At 44.0% G+C, this 20,150-nt stretch overlaps 1 protein-coding gene across 1 annotated transcript in view; it reads right to left on the bottom strand.

Moving 5' to 3' along the window:
• The window catches only part of SLC7A1 (solute carrier family 7 member 1), a 45,040-nt gene that overhangs the window by 12,280 nt on the left and 12,610 nt on the right, over window positions 1-20,150 (bottom strand). Inside the window, 8 exon segments of the mRNA XM_032679141.1 lie at window positions 550-689; window positions 1,442-1,664; window positions 3,240-3,364; window positions 5,243-5,378; window positions 5,381-5,413; window positions 7,648-7,730; window positions 7,732-7,807; window positions 11,957-12,340. Coding sequence (XP_032535032.1) covers window positions 550-689; window positions 1,442-1,664; window positions 3,240-3,364; window positions 5,243-5,378; window positions 5,381-5,413; window positions 7,648-7,730; window positions 7,732-7,807; window positions 11,957-12,326 — 1,186 coding nt within the window. The 5' untranslated portion in view covers window positions 12,327-12,340.

Raw genomic sequence — 20,150 nt, 5'->3', positions numbered from 1 at the left:
CCACTCATCCTTGCTGTCTGGGAGGTTTAATTCTGATATTTCTGGGGAGCCAGGAGAAAGAAGAAGAGATGGCAGGATGGCTGCCAGCTGTGCCTAACTGATTAACAAATGCCAGTGCCACAGGGGCCATCTGCCTGTCTCCGGCTGCTCTGGCATCTTCCGCAGACCTCCTACCCACAAGTGATGAGGTGTCTTCAGCCAAGCCAGACCAGCAGCCACGAGGACGGTGGGGCACCACTGGCTTCCACCTTGCAGGGAGTTAATTATTTTTAAGGTCTGCAGAGCACCCAGGGAGCAGATAAAGGCAATTCCTTGCATGAGACAGGATGGCAGCAATGAGCTCTGAGAAAGAGGGACACGCACACAGCAAGCTACTCATGCTCACCCAGACCCTCCAAGGCATGCCCTGGAAACCCAGGGCACCCTCTGGGATGTCATGCTGTGCAATAGATCCGATTAGTAAGTGGGCTAGAGTCAGGCGGATTTATCTGCCCCAAGGATGAGCTTATGTCTCCTTTCCTCAGATTCGTGCAAGTCTTTTGATCCTACCTGCAACAGCTCCTGATGTCATTGTTGCAATTCTTGGAGTTTTTCTCTTCTCGTCGACTTTAGCCAAGAATTTAAAGAGAAGTCCATCTTCTGCCATAGCGTAAATTATTCGAGGCATCGGAAACATGGAGCCAAGGAGACTACAGACACAGGAGGGAGAAATAATCTACTTATATCACTTCCTGCTGAGCACAGGCACACAAACAAAAGCTAGTTTATGGCAGTATGAACACAGGTGGCTTTCGCTCACTTTAGCTTCTCCTTCATGGGCCCCCTTCGAACACCCATATTACTGATAGCTGGCAAATGAGGTGCAGCTCTATGATTTCGGATGCCTAAACTTAGCCATGGGGCATGAAACCAGCCTGACTTTCAGGTAGTAAAAGAGTTGTAACTTCTATGAGCCTCTAGAATTGCTCACCTAATTGAATATGTCTAAGTTGATCTGAAATGGGCCTCCCAAGTGCAGGAGAAGACATATTCTGCCTCCAGCCTGCCCTGCCTCCCATCCAGATGGCTGTCCTGCAGATAATCTGCAGACAGATGGCCTTGGATATGGCAAGCCCCACATGCTGCAGAAGATGCACCCTGCACTACCTGACACAAGTCTGCTCTCCATCCAGCATGGCAGGATGTCCACTGCGTAGTTGCCTCCATGATTTAGTCACTCAATCCATATTTACATTCCTGAAATGCACCTGCTGGGTCTTCTGTTAAGATGAGAATTTCTGAAGTGATACTGGTTACGTGCATCTCTGATATCTATCACAGGCTGAAATCCTGATCCTTTTGAAGTCAATAGCTCTGAATTTCATGCCTGATCTCTGCTCCATGTTTTACAAAAGCTGGAGATTTGCCTTGAGAGGTACAAAAAGGAAGAGCAGTGTCTTACCTTGTAGAAAGGGCACACAAGGAACCGACAGCCACTGCATAATTGGCTCCATCCCAACCCACATATTTAAAGGCATTGGGTAAAGGGCTATTGGTATCCAGCTGGTAGTAAGGCATCATGAGAGTCAGGGCAGCCGACACACCAAAATAGGCCACAAAGCAAATGAGCAGAGATGCCACGATGCCAATAGGAATGGCCTTCTGAGGGTTTTTTACCTCCTCACCTAAAAGAAAGAAATTTAAATATCAGCTAAATGACAAGCAAGAACTTTATCCCAATCTAGGGCATGCTGGCTGGGGCTTTCAAAGGTTTCATGGGCACTGAGGTGCTCTTTGACCATAATGCTGTCAACAGACTGCTCCATCCACTTGGCCTACCACAGCTGTTCGCTCCCATTTCTGCTGCTCCTGTCAATCCTTCTGATAGACACTTGTGGAAGCCTTGTAAACGCAGTCACAGAAACAGTCTGGATTGAAAACAGTCCTTTCCCCAAAACAGGTTATCCTTGTATACTCCTTCTATCCCACTGATGGTGCAGACCCAAGAAGAGTTCAATGATCACAAATGATGGAATAAGAAATTATTGTGCAGTTGTAGGACAAATCCCTGGATGACCATTTCAGTAGCATCTCCACCAGAATTAATACACCATGAACATGGCACCATAGGTGCCCAGTTCCCGGGAAAGGCAGAGCACCTCATAATCATATGGGTCTTCAAAAACCCCTCCTGAAAAAAGGACCCCCCCTAGTTTTTATGGAAAATTTTCAACAACCAAGTAGGGACAAATGTCTAAAAAACCAAAATTCATCAAAATTCAGGCACTGATTAATTATGAAACAGATTTGTGCCTTCCCTATCCTAAAAAGCTGCTCTGAAAGCAAGGGCTCTTGAGGTTTAACATTTCAGGAGAATGAACTAATAAACACAGATCCATACACCGAGAAGTCAAAGGCAGATGAACGTGTTTCTCCTACAAGGAGAGACTCCAGGGCTGGCTGGAGTAATGGAGCCAGCACTTCTGAAATTCCTTGCTTGGAATAACAGGCAGTATTGCTTTATCTGTCTTTGTCAAGATTTCTTTCTTCCTCTGCTCCAACTTTGAAGCAACTCAATTCATGTCTAATGTGAAATCAAGGATCACCTCCTTTCTCCAGGGAACTGAGATTCTTCTTAGCCAGAAGAAATATGACAATGCTGATGGCTTCTCTCTCTAAATGAGGTATCTTAATCTTTAGAGATTAAAACTCCCCCTGATTCTGAGGCACAGCTTTAGGGTGCAGATGACTCCCCAGAGGCTTCCTCTTTCTTTGGCTCTTCAAATACTCCAAACCATCAGAGCTTCTTCAGTTGAAGGCCCTGAAGAACCCTATTCTAAAATAACCTGTTGATTGAAATAGTTAGAATTAGAGGCTCAAATTTCCCCAGTCATACCAAGTATCTGAATCTGGGCCTTCCCTGTTTGCCTAACTGATAAAACTGGACATGATGGACCATCAGTGACCATCCACAAGAGTGGGCCCTACAGGCAAAGAAGGAGGGAGGAAGCTTGTGGGTTACACAGTCTAATGGCCTGCCACAGCAGCTAGAAGTCAGCACTTAGGCACTCAGGGACTTGGACAAACTCAGCACTTTCACTGTTAGGAGCAGATGAGCCAAAAATCTACTTTGAGCTGAGGTTCAGAGAGACAATGAATGTGGTGCTCTGAATTCCCTATTATCTGTGCTCTGCAACATTACTGAAAGCCAATCTACCAGCAACCAGGTTCATAACCACAAAGAACATCTTCCCTCTTACCTGTAGTAGCAATACAGTCAAATCCCACAAAAGCATAGAAACATGTGGCTGCCCCTGAGAGGACTCCATTCCATCCATAAGGCATAAACCCTCCAACACCGTAGAGCTTTTCTTCCTGTGTTTGACTAAAACGCATGGCACTGGATTAGAAGTGATCCTGCCTAGGTGGGAGTAACAAAGCTATTCACACAGCTCATAACAAAATTCAAAGCCGAAGTTTGAAGGAACAGGTTCTCCCTTTCACATGCTAGCATATAAATACCAGGCAAACTGCTAAGCCCTACCCACTGCTGAGCTCTGGACTGGCCTGCAACACGTTGGGGAATGCCCAGAATAAAAATGGTTTGTGGTTTGTTCCCACCACCCATTTTGTGGGGTGGATAAAAATGTCTTGGCTAAGACAAAGAGAAAATAGCATTAATATTAAAAATTTTCTCCTAATATTACTGTATGTGTGTAGATATACATATTCATTTAAACAGAAGCTTTTAAAAAAGCACAAGATGTAATTCTAAAAGCTGAAGACTGAGAAACATGTAAACCATACACTTTTCACTTAAGAGGGATTCGGGACAAAGTGTAGGTGAGTAGACATAAGAGAGGAATGCAGGGTGCCACGACTGTCTAAAAGCCATCCAATCCTCTATTCTCAACTTCAAAATCCCTTGTGCCAAGCTAATACTCAAACCATGCTTGCAGCCCTAAGGCAGAAGTGGAGCTTGCATCCCTGACACACCAAATGCTTTGCTGAGCCTTATCCAAAGTTAATATAAGTCAACATACAGACACATGCTGATCCCAGTGCACTCTGGATTGGGAGCCCAGATCCATGTGCCTGTGTTGAGTGACAAATAAAAACATATCCTTCAGTTCAACTGACTTAAGTCACTTTTTTCAGTGAAAAGCCTTTGTAAGGATGAATTAAGGCAAGTAAACTAAAGTAAATGCCAAATCTGCAAGTCAGGTGTAAGCATTTGAACTCTCTCAAAGAAACTCTACTGAGACTTAGATGAAAACTGGCACACAGAAACAGCACAACCCAAACATGGATTACTCTGGAAATAGTGATAAAGTAAACCCCAGACAGATTTTACAAAAATATGAAATGCTACAGGTCAAAGAGCTACACTTTGAAACTATTGCACTAATTGCTCCTTGCATGGGAATAACAGCAGGAAAGGAGGGGAGACCTGTCCTATAGAAGCAATTTGTTTGCAGAAGGTTGAGTTTTGCAGAGGCTCAAGAAGTGGCTTTTACAGAAGCTAAATTTGACTCACACCACATTTATGAATCTCGACAGACTGTGCCAAACTTTGCTTCCTTGTAGGCCAGCATAAAGGTTACATAGCAAGGCAGAACTGAGCTGATGTATATGGAGATATTTAATGGCCCTCATTCTGTGTTGCAGAGTCTCAAGCAAAAATGAATAGTTTTGGTCCAACTAGTAAGCTAACTAACTTGTAAGCTCCTTAATTTTATCTCGTATAGGATGGCCAAGAAGAAAAATGTCATTAAAAACAGATTTGTGATATGCTTACTGCAATGCTTTTAAATTATCTGCAACTTGCCTTCATTTTATTGAAGCGGTTTGGAACAAGGTCTCCAAAAGGTACAACAATGCCCCAAGGATATTGCCCAAGCATCCACAGAAAGTACACAGTATACTTGGACATGGTTTCATACAGGCACCAGAGCCAGCCTGGTGAAGCCTTGAGTAGGAGGTTGTCTGAAGAGCTCTTTTCTCTCAAATTTGGATTTCATATTGGTCACGAGGCTAGAAAATGGTCAGTTCTGCAGCAGGGCCCACGTTGACATAGCCTGTTCCTAGCAGTTTCAGCCCATCAGTACAGACCGCTTCAGCAAGCACCACCAAAGCCAGCTTTGCCTCCAAGGTATTTGGCAAAGGAGGCAACAATCCCATTCACTGGTTTTCTAATTCGCCCCACAACCCCCCCCTACAAACTTGCTATTGAAAATGTACCAGAAGAACAGATCCAACCTACTTGTCTCCATAAATGCTGTGGCTGGTGTTGTAATGTCCTGTTCAGGTCAGATGCCAGTTTTTAACAGATCCTTTCACGAAACCAGAGATCACGACGAAGCCAAGGACGAGGACGTTGATACAGGTGAACACTTTGTCACCAGGGCAGATTCTTTCACGCCAAATATTAAAAAGCCCTAGGGAAAACACAGCAGTCAGGTATTTTGCCACCAGCAGCAGGTGCTGGGATTCACAGACATAGCCCAACTCTGTTCATGCTGTGCTCTGCCCAACTTACCACACCTCATTTCTCTACAAAGCCAAGTAGCCCAGGTGTAAACTCATCCAGAAGTAGGATGAGGACTCCAGCCCCGACATTACTACTGCTGAATGTGCCACATCTTTCCACCCAGCACGCCCATGTGGCACGTGCCGCTGGTAAAGTGCTTTGTTAACACAGCTAAACTTCCAGCACATTCAACACCAGCTCTGGTCACCTCATGCTGCTACACTCTGCCACTAGACACAGCCTGGAACTCTACCCGAGACCTGGAGAAACCACCACAGGTGGGTTTTATGAAGGAACATTGTCTTAGAGTTCTTGGCCAAATGCAGAAGTTATGAACAGAGTCAACTTTCCTTAGAAACAAGGGGAAATACAAGTAAGGACCAAATCCAGAAGGATTCTACTTTTAGCAGCTATTTCTAGTGCTGAAGACACAAAAGAAGGTGGCATCTTGGGAATTCTGCTCCCATTTAAATCAGCAGGACCTTTGCCAGTGAGTTCAGCAAGAGCGTGATTTCAGCCTGGTCTTAAGACAATCTATCTGAAGAAGAGCATGGTCACAGGCTTTGGCAAACACAATCTCACTGAGGCATAGCTTGGCTCCTCAGAACCGACAGCTCTCATAACTTGCATTTACTCTTCAGGTGCCCAGTTTTTAAGAACTGAAACCTTTAATCCAAATTTAAGGCTGAGGGAGAAGGTAACAAAACTTCACACAGGCCTCAGGGAGAAGACAAGAACAACACAGTTTTTCCTTTTACTGCTACTACCAAAGGACTTCAAGGAGGGGAGCATCCGGCACACTCACCTTTCCTTCTTTTAAGACAGGAAATAAGCTGACACAGCCATATCAGGAAGCATTTCAAAAGATTGCATACCTGCCCATGAAAACTTGTAAGGTACCTAGAAGAACTCTGAAGCTCAGATAGTGCAAGTAGAAAATAAACTTGTGGTGCTTATATTTGAGATTAAAGCTGCTCATTCAGCAGCTTTTTTGAGAAAAGACTGGCTTGCATTTTTATTAAAATCGAGGGAATTTGCTTCATGTAGAGCCATAAAGCCACCTGTAATCTGTATAATTTACACCTTTGTGTCGTTAAAGTAAGAAGTCCTAAATTTTCTAAATTGTATCTGAGATGAAAGACCAGAATCTAACTTGAAATTAGAGCAATTATATACAAATGAACAATGAGGAAAATCTTTTCTCCCACTCAGATGTAATCCCGAAAACAGAGGGCTGCTACTGATTTCAGCAGCCCTTATATAGTCCTAGATCCAAATGCAAACCCAGATCTCAAGCATCCCTTGCTTATGAGGCCTGTGCTAATGAGCATAGTTCAGGCTGTGAGAGGCCCATTCTGATCAGTGGGAAATGTCAGGATAACCTTGGTAGTGTGGCACTGCAGCTTCTGTGTTCTGGAAACCACAAAGGAGTACATAAGAAGGCATAATCTTCCAATTTGCCTAAACTTGGTAATGCTTTGCAAGATCCAGTTGGAGCAGAGGTAAACATTCAGAAGGATTTTGATCTTATAAGTTTTCAAAACTTTTCCCAATTATGATCAAGCCTTGGCACATTTGTAGAAAATAAAAGACGCCTTGACTGTTTATTACACATTTGTTTCTCTGGATACTTGAATTCACTTCTGCAAACTGAAGCCTATATATATTTTTAAAAAACAAAACAGTAGTATATGAGACTGTAACCGAGTCTGTGGTTTTTTTCCTCACTTTCCTATCTCAAGGCAGCAAAAACTGGCAGATTATCATAGGGGAAATAAGGTTAATAGACCAACTGTATGAAATTCTTGTGTAATAGGATTTGTGGAGGGAAGGATTAAACTTCCATACCTGATTGAGGATAACAAGTCACCTTTTCTTTTCCTCCTTATATAAAAATTGATTGAGGTTTTAAAAGTGGCTCAAAAATATTGAGAATGCTCCCCTCTAATTAAAAACCTTGTAAACAGGCTATGCCCTGTGCTAACTCCACAGCAGCTATATAGGTCAATCCAACACTTGTCGGAAAGAAAGAGTCTCTAACATGTTGTCCGAAATAAATCAGGACTTCATGCTCATTCCAAAAGCAAACAATGATATTACAGGAGAAGGAGGTCCAAACTCACAACCCCCCAGTGTTTCACCTGTGAGAATGATGATTATCACCACAGCAAAGATGTCTGGGTATTTTGCTAGAACTCCAGGAGCATCCATCGTCATGTACTTTTACAAATTCTTCAATGTGCTTCCCTATGATTTCATCAAATGTTGCGCTCCAGGCTCTGGCCACGCTTGAGGTTCCTGCCAGAGGACAGAGAAAGGACAGAGATCACCCTTTGTGGCTGGCACATGTTCCAACTAGGGGCATCTTGCAAGCTTTTTGGCATGGAGGGCCTCAAAGCAACATTACATGTGCTCCCAGGTGCTGGGGAGTAGCCTTTCCTCCGCATATCCAGCTCACAACCTGTGTTCATGCCTGGCATCTGCTCTGATGGAACACACACAGGTGGTGGGTCTCAGACTGATGCCCAGCTGACAAGATGAAAAATATCCTTTTAGTTTGGCTTCTTCATAAACCTCAACTTTGCCTTAGATACTGCCCAGACCGACCTTTTCCTTACACCCCCAGCAGCCTGACCTTTCCCCCAAACATGGTTAATTTTCTGGTTACCAGAGAGGTCCATGCTGGCAGAGAACCCTGGCAGCCCAAGTGGGGTGACTGCAGGCCAGGCCAGAGAGACTCACAGAAGCCAGCTGCCCTCCAGCAGCACAGTGCTGGAGCACCAGAGCCTGGACCACACCACCTGCCCAGCTCCTGCATGCTCTGCTCTCTCGTGACTTGCAGGTCTGCTCTGACCTCCAGTGCTAGAGCATCCAAGCAAGATAAAGACTCAGATACAATTTACAGGTTATTTGAGCATAAGTCAGCCTACTGCAGGATGCTGGTGATGATCTCAGCAAGTGCCATGACTCCTGCCTGCAGCAAGTGCTCAGACTGTGCCCTCTGGGTTCGCTGTTTGCCGCGGTTTCGAGAGCACCCAACCACGTGCAGCTTGCTGGCATGAGGAGTGAACCTGTAGTCTAAGACAATCAAGTTAGGGACATTGTCTGGACGTAAGAGTCAGTTCAGAGAACTGAAATAGTAACAATGAGGAGCTACCACCAGACAGTGACAGCATTTTGTAAAATAAGTAGGTTTGGGTAAAAGCCAATTTCTCTATCTCCTGTGTTAAAGTTACCATCATACTCCCCAAGTCTCATACAGTACACTATATATAACTGCACCTAATTGCATGATATAATTACTACTGTACATAATTACCTAATTAAAAAAAGAGGTTGGCTTGGTTTTGGTTTGCAGAGCAGTTCCTCAGAGGATGCCATCAGGGGCCCCCTTCCACCCAGAACTGTTTGTTCTGAGACACTCACCTGTGTGTGGGTGTTCAAGTCCCAACTCCGGCACCTGCAATCATGTCAAACAATGTCCGTGCTCACCTACAGCTAAATCCTCTGCAGCGGCGGCGGGCAGCACCTGTAGCACAGCTGGGAACACTCACCGCCCCAATCCAGCTTTGCAACAGCATAAAAATAAGCTGCAGAACAGACCTGTTCGGAGACTCTTCTGTTCACTGAGACAGCAAAGTGCACAGTGTGAACACCTTTAATGAGGTGGGACATCATTGCCATCAATTTAATCTTGAAAAATTCCAAAAGTTATTGTATACCACATTACAATTTTTCAGCTTAACTTTGGCACGATTTGAGGAAAAAGACTATTTTAACGCTAATTTTTTTGTCCTAGCTCTAATATTTCATGTTCTAGGACAGGAACAACCAGCTCCTGCACGTGTTATATTAGATGCCAGTTGCTTGGATGCCAGTTCCATGTAGTTATCAGCCATTTACCATGAACTCTCTGTAACCAACAGCCTTGAGGGAGCAGGGGGAATCTGACATTCTTCCAACATCGCAGACACCTGGATGATCTCCTGCTGTTGCTAAGAGAGCACAGTGCAAAGACATTCAACTTGTACCCAGGAGGACTGGGTCAGCAAAACCTCGCCAGATTCCTGCCTGCAGCTCACCACCTCCAGGAGAACTGCTGAACGCAGGTGTCAGACTCACAGCAGGAACAGGCGCAGGCTAGAAGGTCACCAAGTCCAGAAACCCAGCAGCAGTCATTCACCAGGGATGCTGTTACTCATCATACTCATCATACTACCAGCTCCCACCAACTTCCAGTTCCTGAAATGCCTCCTACAATCTGGCATGGTTCCCCAAACTCTCATCATCCCAGAAGAAAGGTCACAGCAGATCCTGGTCCTGGACACCTTCTTCCTTCTCTCTAGACCTTAACTGATCAGTTGCACACCCATTTTTTCCTCATCATCCATCTCCAGGACCTCACATCAGCCTTCCCCCAAGCCAAGTTACTTCAATTAATTAAAAGCTATTGGCCACCCATCCCGGGACCCCAGGATTTCTTTTTCCACCCCCACAATACTTTCTGAACAGATGCCTGAGAACTTCAGCATGAAAACATCAAGTAGACTGAGCCCCTTAGAGATGCAAGCTCAGTTTCAGTGGCACTGCTTGGCATTTTCTCAGCACAAATGAGAAAAAAATTGGCTTTCTGCCCCTCTCAACTCCTGGCTCTGAAGTGCAGCATGTGCCTGCCAATACATCTTTCTCCTCCACACCCTTGAAGCTGCTGGGAGTTGTCCTTGCTCACAGGAGGGGCAATTAGCACTGGGAAAAAGGCTGGATAAGATAAAGAAACAGACCTCCTATACTTCATATCCTCCCCCAGTTGTTTTTCCTCCTTAGCCACCCTTCCTCACAGATTATGAGGAAGGCCGTTTGCAAACACATGGTTTTTGACACAGGAATGAAATAAAAGCAAAAAAGTTGTGTTTGAACACATTAATAGACTGTATCTACTTATTTTTTACTGAATTTTCTGCCTTGTGATAATACACTGAGCAGCCAACTCTGAAATAAAAACTGAGGCAGTCATTCAAAAGCCATTATGACAGGGCAAAAAAAAAAAGTCTCAGAAATACCACTCTGAGCCCAGATCCTGAGCATATAACATTCAGTAGGCAAATATTTCATCGTGCATTTGCAGAATCAGGTTTTGGGACAGCATCCACAGTTATGTCAGCCATTTTGGTCGTCCAGTATCATGGTGGGAAGGGACCCAAAACCAATTAGATGAGGAGCACGAAGGAGACGATTTATCATTACCTTTCTGGACAGAAGAAAAATCACCAAGAAGTCTGTTCAAATTTTCTACATGTAGCCTAAGCAGAGTCCATTTTAGAAGTCTGGAGGAAATTACATGCTCACTTTTTAAAAAAATTATTTTTATCCCCTCCTTGCAGTGAATATTATCACAAAAGAACAGCAGGACTCAGATTTCCTAAGGAGATGAGCTTAATGACTCTGGCTTTTCATCTCATTTCTTTCTTTTTTTTTTCTTTTTTTTTTTACCAAAAAAAAAAAAAAGAGGAGGAGGAGGAAAGGAGGAAAATGTTTCAGGTAACACACAGAGCAGAGCCAACATGACCTCAGACAAACAGCTGCTAAGCCACTATGTTGTTCTTGATATTGGGAAGGTGAATTCCATGGAAACTAAATTCCAAAGTAATACTTACATATCCCATAAAATGCACTAAAAAACCACCATGCCTTTAATAATTTAGTATACAATCAGTTTTCACTTTAACTAGTAAGCTTTCACTCTCAACTGGCAAGTTGGTTGCAGACTTAATTACAGGCGTGATGACAAGCAGCCTGCCCAGAATGTGCTTGAAAAGACAGGAATCCTTAATTAGCAAAGTGTGGCTTAGTTTTAATGTACCAGCTGAGTTGTATAGCACATGCTCTGAGCTTCATCCAGGGCCTCTCCTAGTGGGAGTCAAGGGCTTAGAAGGGATTTGGTTTGTACTTTCCAGAGACTGTGAACCTGCAGATCATCCTCAGCTTAATTCTGCAGGCATTCACAAGACAAAACTCTGATCTCCAGATACTTTAAATAGATCCCAAAGGGACCAGAATTAATCCTTGATCAGCTGTGAGTACAAATGCTCTGTATAAAAGCATCTTTCCATCAGCAATTCCTTTCTCAGCAGAGGGAACACTTTTGCATCCTGGCAAGTGTGTAGCAGCTAGGGGATGCCAAAGGGATGAGGTGGAGATTCAGAAGTCACAACAGCAATAAGCCTGCATCAGGGCAAACCCTCAGCCAGCAGCACACCACTCTGTAGCTGACTGACAGGAGCCAGCAACAACACACCCCACAGATGAGTCCTGAAATCCTCTGTGAGTGCAAGAGTGAACCATCTATTTTGTAACAGTAGCACAGGCATTCAAACAAGGCTGACCTTACAAACCAGGCTGCCACCCTGAACTAAATCTAGGGTGTCACAGCCCACCCACCATACTTACCAATAATATAGGAGAGGATTAGATTCCAACCTGTGATGAAGGCCCACAGCTCACCCACAGTCACGTAGCTGTAGAGATAAGCTGATCCTGTCTTAGGAACTCGAGCACCGAATTCTCCATAGCAGAGTCCGGCCAGCACCGAAGCCAAGGCAGCAATCAAGAAGGAGAGAACGATGGCAGGTCCCGCGTTTTCCCGTGCCACAGCTCCAGCCAGTACATAGACACCGGCACCCAAAGTGCTGCCTACACCCAGAGCCACCAAGTCAAACGTGTTGAGGCACCGTGAAAGCCGACTGTCTTCTCGAGTGCAGTCAACATTTTTCCGGCGAAGAAGCTGGTTTCCAAAATTCGTAATTTTCTGACACTCCATCTTTGTGTTTGAGCCTGCAAGAAAGATGCTGCCATCATTATCTAGCGCAGAATACACTCCCAAAACAGCATCGCTGCACAGGTAAAATGCTACAGCACTGTTACATTTCACCAAATGAAACTGCCCACTTTCCACCTTTTTACATGGCAAAGTGTCTCCCATTTTACCTAGACTTAGCACAGGCAATTAAAACAAACAAACCCAAAGTACTTTCTGCTTCCAGCTCCCAGCCATGCTGCAAAGCCTGTGTGATCCCAGGGGAGAGGCAGCACTTTAGTCCAACTTCCACCCCACTACACAGTCACCCAGTCAACACACAAGTGGGTAAGCCAAAAATGCAAAGTCCACCTTTCAGATTTCAGAGGGGTTTTCCTGTTCTAGGCATAAGAGTACTTTAAAAGTGAATGTCCCAGTTGCCCCATTTACTACATGCTGCAGAGAGCTTGTAAAGTGCACAAAACAGATACTACTGGGATGAACTTAAACCTAAGGATGTTGAAGGGGCATACATAATATATCCCAACCTGATGGGTGCTCAGTCTGCAGGAAGAGCTACTCCAGGGTAAATTCCCCTATCAGATGTATTGTGCAGATATCAGATTCTCAGAAACAACTACTTTGCTCTACAAATCTACAGGCTGTGTGGACACAGCCTGCAAATATGAACCTCATCTTCCATCTTAGATAGCATCCTGTAGCTCTGAGAGCCCAACCTCAATATCCACACCGCACCATTAGGCCTGGCTTCAGCAACAAGACTTTAAAAATGTTTCTTCATTTATTATGGAAAAGGAAAAGGTTCTTTTATTTTGATGCAATGCTAGACTGCAGTGTACACTTTCCAGCAGTACACATTGCACATTAACATCAATACTATGATGAGAATAATGTGTAGGAAAAAATATTACTAAATGCAACTTATAACACAATTCAGTGAGACTGGTACTTCATCAGCTCCACAAAAACTCACTGTAAAAGGTGGGAAAATACATGCTAAGAAACTTAATCAACTGTTAAATCCATGCTTCAGTTTTGTCACCATAACATCAACTACAAAACCAAAAATCCTCTTCCGTTTTCCAAGACACCAGTCCTAAGTCCTGGCTTAAATCCCTTTCTCGTGGCTTTATGCTAACTCCCCAACTATGAGAAAGTAATTACAACTGCAGGAACAGGGCTGAGGATTTACAAGTCCCACTCTTGTCAGGAATTGTCTCCCACCAACATGCTCCCAACAGACATGGATTTAGACAAATTGAGAAAGGCAGGTTTGAGGCCAATCAGCAAAATCTCATTTCACTAACCATGGGAGTTCCCAGCACATACAGAGAGGGAAAACTATCTTCTCTCTTCAGTAGGAAGACAGACCTAAGTTTTTAAGTAAGTGCATTCATATGTCAGATTGTTCACGCAGCCCACTTGAACCTCACACAAATTTGTATCAGCCAGGATTGCTTTTGGCTGGACACCTGCCCACCCCCCTCCAAGTCTGGGAAAGGACAGGCCTGAACTCTGAACTGGATTAAACAGGCAAGAGTGTAGCACTGGAGCATTCCCTATGAATTTTGTTGTTTCTAGGACAACACAAGTCCTAGGTTTTGCCTAACTCTCATCAGAGTGATGCAGAGATCCCACCGACGCCTCCCTCCTATGAAGACCACAGCGATGGGGCTAACTCATCCACTCTTCTCAGCAGTGGTTCTGGTTTACATCCAGCCTGGAGCTCCAGGAAACGGGAAGAATCCCAGTGCCATGCACCAAGAAGAAAATGCTGTAGAAGATACAAAAAAAGCCCTCCAAATCAAAACAAAGAAATCCCTGTCATAAACTGCAGCCAACTGTGAGAAAGATACACACAGAAGATGTGCTAATGAATTTATTTTCCAAAGTCAGTGTCAAGGCAAGACCAGTTTGACTCAGAACCAAACTCAGGATTTCAGGACAAACAGGGGTTTATTCTGAGGTATACAGAAACATCAAGACATGCCAAAGGACTGCTGAAAAAACAGTTACTTCTTGCTAAGTCAGTATTATGACAAGGTTTAGACGTTCAATGGCCCGAACAGAAGAGTCAGAAGCAGCATAGAAGACTACAGGGAAGTCCCAGTTGAGGCTATTAATAAAGACAGAAAAAAGGAAAGGAGGTAAAGAGATGATCCAGCTCAGGGAGAAGCTGAGCAATGCGCCAGAGAGGTCTACAGAGATGCAGTGTAGGTGGGCGGGGCTCGCATGCCCTTTGCACAGAGCCCTGGTCAGGCGTGGATGGACCCCTGTGGCTGAGTTGGACAAACAATAGGGAGAAAACTCAGAGATTTTCCTCAGACATTTAATTCTTGGTGAGGCTACAAGTCTAGGCCTCCCCAGATCTCAGCAATTTATGCAATGTTTCATGTTCCTCAGGATTTGCACCTCCAAGTTGACACCAACCTTGCTGAGCACACTGGGTTTCATCCTACAAGGTGCTGAACACTTCTTATGTGGAAAAGCAAGATGAGGGAGGAGGGTTGGGCCGTGTAATGTGCAGAAGGAAAAGGTTTGTGATGTGCACTCCTTCATCAACATGTGGGTTTCTATGATCCCCACACAATGGGAACAGGGCTGAACATAACTGCTAAATGGCACTAATGATATGTTTGCTTGCAGAGTGTAAGTGACCTACTGTCGCCACACAGCGCACAAAGCTCCAAGGAGGACATGCTCTGTGGTGGACAAAAGAAAAAGGCAGAGGTCAGGCTGTGCAGTCTGACATTATCTTTGTCTAGGCAAGTGCCTCTTGGTGGAGGTAGACCAAAGTTCCCTGCAGGTGAGAGCCACTCTTCTTCCTCCTTCCACCACCACTGACACCCAAGGAGCTTTCTCCAATCTCTTTCAGGATTTGGCTCAAGGACTTTCTGGCTTCAAAAACACGCTACTTAATAATAATGGTAGACCTTTTACTTCTTACGTAGCCATTTACCTTAACTAAATCTGGTGTCTTGCAAAACAAACATGACTTAGTGGTCCCAAATCAATGGGAGTTTTAGTTCTGCATTAAAAATGGAGGTGTATCTGATACCCAATGCCATCCCGTCACACACATCATAAGAAATCACTTCTTTGGCAACAACAGAGCTGGGGAGGGGCAATGGACGCAGGAGAAAAACAGCCCCTTAGTGCAGGGATGGAGGATCAGGGCATGAACTTGGTAGGGTTTTTGGGGGCAGAGTGATGTACAATTTATTCTTAAAAAAAAAAAAAAAAATCTAGTGATTTACTTCAAGTTTACGTATCACTCAAGAGTATCCCACAAGAAACTTATTTCAAAATTATTTCATTTTGGAGTTCCCTCTGGCATATCTACAAGAATTCACAGATGTACTACAGCTATCAAGAATAAAGCAGAACCGTCTCTTATGGATAATTTGTTTAGAAGAGGGGCTATTTAATTACAACAGACCTGGAAGTTAAGACCAGTATCCTGCAACTGGCTTAATGCCAGTGGACAGCATTGTTCTAGCTCATCTCCAGATCAAGATATCAACTTCCTCCTGCCCCAAAAGCCTCTCAAAATCCGAGCATCTCTGTTGTGAATAAAATGCTTCCTACAACTGCAGGTAACAGCCAGGGAGCTGCGCGCAGGGTATGGTGCCCACACTGCAGCCATGTTCTACGGCCCTTGAACACAGAACTGTCGTTCATCTCACAGAAAACTGATCACCATCCTACACACCTCTTACATGTTTTCACTGCTTTTGAAACAGCAGGTACCAAATCAACCTTTCACTTTCAATTATATTCACTGTAGCCTGACAAAGAGACCTTCAACAAAGACAAGTAGGATTTTTTTAGGAGAACAATCTTTTGCTTTAGCAGGATGCAGTACAGGGGTCATTACACCTTTGCCCAAAACCCTTCCTCTGTATCATTTGTTATCTTTGCAATTGTATCAAAGGGTGATTTTGGTGGAGATTATTATTTTTCCCTTCTTAGAAGTTGGATCCAGCTGTGATCTGACTGTTTCAGACAGCAATCCTTGCCTTTGAAGTGAGGAAACGTGTTCTGGGCTGATTTCTCCCACTCCCAACCCCACTTGACACAATGAGCCATTTTTTGAATGTACAGTCAGTATTCCCATGGTATAATGCAGTCCTAGTAACATAAAACAATATAAATTATTCCAGAAATGTGACCTGATGGTACATAACCACCTTCCAATTGAGGAAACTTGATCTGAATGAACGGTGATTAGCTTTCTTCTGCACATGCCTAGTTCTCACCCTTGCTTTAGCTTTGGTTTCTCCAATGAGAAACAAGCTGCAAGCCTCGACCACTCAGATCCTGGGTAGGAAATACCTTCACCCCAAGGCTCTGGGCACCTCCATGTTTCAGCAGGAGCCAAGGTCTTTGAGAGCACTGGGAAGCAATGACACACTTGGATAACTTAGCAAGGCGGACCCTGGGGCAGGGGCCACATCCTCAGGTGAAATCCTGTTCCACTGAAGTCAATGATAAAGCTTCCACCAACTTCAATAGCAGCCAAATTCCACCCAGTGCTACTGGTCCTTGTCTTTTATTTACAATGCATTTTATGTTTGTTACTCTTGTTCCCTGTCCAAATTCTTGTGCCTTGACTGTATTGTATTTTCAAATAAAATAAGATATTCTTCCTCCTCTTATCTAGCGGTTACCTATTATATCAGATCGATAGATTTCCTTCCCCATTAACAACATTTTTAAAAACAACATTCTTCAAAACAAACTCATAAGAAAATAAGCAATCTTGCATGTGGTTAACAGCAAAAAGTAAACCATAACAAACATCTGTCCAGCTAAACATAAAACACCATGTATAAAAATAAGCTGACAGGGCACCATTTTACATAAGCAGTACCATCACTTCCTCAACAATTACAATTTGTTTCAGCTTCTGAAAAACCACTCCTTATCTTTTTCCAGGCATTACTGCTCCTGAGCATTTTCTTCTCCGTGTTGCAGAAGAGCATAAAATTAAAGCTGATTATGCAGAACAAGGAGGTTTTTACTAAGGAAAAAAGAAAACCTAAGCCTAACCCTGCTGCATGTCTAATGAACTCCTCAGGCACCTCCTTGGAGGAGGTATGAGCAGAAATCCCCATTCAACATTGTCCCACATATGCTTATTTTGAAACATGGAAAATGTGGAAACATGGAAAATGTCTACTGCCATTAGTACTCTTCTCTCACAGCAAAGTCATGTCCTGTGGACAGTCTCAGATTTGTTGAAGGCCAAAAAGATGCTGAGGAAAAATATCCCCCATATAGCTGTATCATCACTGCTACTCATCTGCAGAACAAAGAGCTTGTGCTCGCACCACGTTGGTATATTTGTAATGTGAAATGCTTTTGACCCTGTATTTTTAGTTTAAACACAGTCAGCTCCTTGATCAGGCATGTAGTGATGACAACTTTTTGATCAACACATAGGTAACAAACTCACTTGGGAGCCCTTTCCAAAAGTCTGATTTTGCTACTTCCATTCCCAAGGTAGCATCATTCACAGAGAAGTCCTATGCAGAAAAAGAAGAGGTGGAAAACCTCAATTCCTACTACTGCTGCGAGCATTACAGATATTTTGGGGGTGTCAGATCTGACTGCAGACTCCTAATGCAAAGAGATCATGTTGTAAGGGATGAAACTAGAACCACTGAATGTTTTTTGAAGCATCATTCAGACAGCCAAAAGTCACCAAGGCATGTAAGTCCTCAGTGTAATACTTTACAGTATAAAGCAGGAATTGTGTCAGATACGTCCTTCCAAAATGTCTTGCCTTGAAAATCTCCAGTATTTTGTTATGTTACTCTGCAACAAACAACAGAGAGGAGACAAGATGGCTACAGAAGATGCTGAACTTTCCCAACAGACATTTGAACACCTACAGAAGCAAAGGATGTGGCATCAGCCCCCATGGTGCATCTGGCTGTGTCCCTGAAGCTGTTGCAAGTGTCCCCACCACCTGTGCTGAGCAGGGCAGGCAGTTTAGAGAAGACATGCTTGGGACAAGTGCTGAGAACTGACTCAGAGGCTGGGACCACAGGCATTTGCAGATGCCAGCCACCAGCAAAAAGGCCGACAAAAGTAAAGGCATGACCAAGCGTTCACATTATGCAAAACTGGAAGGCATCTCACCATAGCAGCAGCAATGGTAAGGAGTCCAAGCCAAAAGACACCAAAGTAGCTGCAATTCTTGGCATTTGTTTCACTGTGTGTAAAGAGATGCTGTCTTGATGAACTATTTTAACCAGACAAGGAATGTATTGTCCATGTGCTGTTAAACTGTTCCCTCCTTGATTATCATAATTTTATATTTTTTCTTTTTCACACTGTGCATATGTATGCCTATATCTCAATATATATTAATCTAGATTACATCACAGTATATATATATATACAGACATTATTGTTATATTCTTTGCCAACTCTGTCATTAAAAACGAAGATCAACCACTAGCAAGGCATTTGCTACTCCAAAGAAGGAAGCCACCCAGTCAAATATAAACTCACGCTAAATTAAGAGAAGGGCACACACATGTGGGGGTGTGAAGTGTATACACTATGCAGTCTTATTCACCTGCTTAACAGCACGCTGCCCATATGAAGGGGACCCCATTACTCTGCTGAGTGCAGATCTTTTAACACCACAGTAGAGGTGGTACTGGGGGACCAGCACACTGTCACAGATGGCTGGGCATGGTGCAGGTTCTGTTACTCAAGCTCCTGAGTGTTAGGGGCATTTCCAAGGCAGTATCTCCCACTCCTCTCCACATGTCTCACAGACCTGGAGGATTTCTTCCATTGGAAAAGGAGCAGTGAGGTGCTCTCTCTAATCCCTACGCCACCCACTTACTGGTAATCAGTTATTGAAGTGAACACCAAGTCCCACTGTGCATGAAGAAGGTGCTGATGCTCTAGTACCACCGTGGGAGAATGTCAGGGTGCTGCAGCTCACCCATCTGCCTTCCATACAGTTACGGCTACCAACTGTACCAAGGTCAAAAAATCCACTCCCATCCCAAGATAACTTTCAAGATGGCAAAGACAATCCTTTTCCCCAGGTCTCAAATTCCCCAAAATTTCAAAGCAGGAAAACTTCAATGTTTTGTCTCAACACCTGCAGAAAACTCCATCCGGGTTATTTGTGATGATATACAAAACCCATTTTGAAGTGAGCAGCCATTTCTGACCAAAACAAAGGAGAGAGGTTCCTGCTGTGAAAGTCATGGGAAGAATGCTTCAAACTCTCAGAATCCAACCTTCAAAATCTCCAGAATGGAAGCTGGGAAGCTGTGATGCCCAAAGCTCCAGCTATGATTAACATCAAAACTGGCACACAGTAAGCCATTCAACAGATAAAAGGTTGGGTAGACATTTATTCCCCTGCTTAGCTTCTGCAGAAACACACATCCTATCATGCTTAAATTGCAGTGAGGAATTTGATGTTACAACTGCTTTCCAGCTGCAGACACGATGAAAGGCTAGGACAGGATACCACCCAAGTGTTGCAAGAACAGGTTAGAGAAATACCTTTTAGACAAACTGGATATAGTGCACCCTGCCTCAAAGCAGGAAAGACTCAGGTGCAGCCAGACAGCATGTTTGTTTTGGCAGGGTTAAATCATGAAATCAGATGTTCCTCTCCCCAGGCTACTGCGCTGTAGTACCCCATAGCTGTACCAGAATAACCACTGGGGAATTGTTCTGAAAACAGCACCACTGAAACGAACTCAACCCTCTGCCTACAGCTGACCGGGTAGCAATCCACCACAGAGAGCAGCCAGGGCAGAGGAGAGGGATGCAACACTTTCCAGG

Source organism: Chiroxiphia lanceolata, chromosome 2, assembly GCF_009829145.1.
Source record: "Chiroxiphia lanceolata isolate bChiLan1 chromosome 2, bChiLan1.pri, whole genome shotgun sequence".
Lineage (NCBI taxonomy): Eukaryota > Metazoa > Chordata > Aves > Passeriformes > Pipridae > Chiroxiphia > Chiroxiphia lanceolata.
Note: the sequence above shows the minus strand (reverse complement) of the source record. Positions and strands in the feature narration are given on the sequence as shown.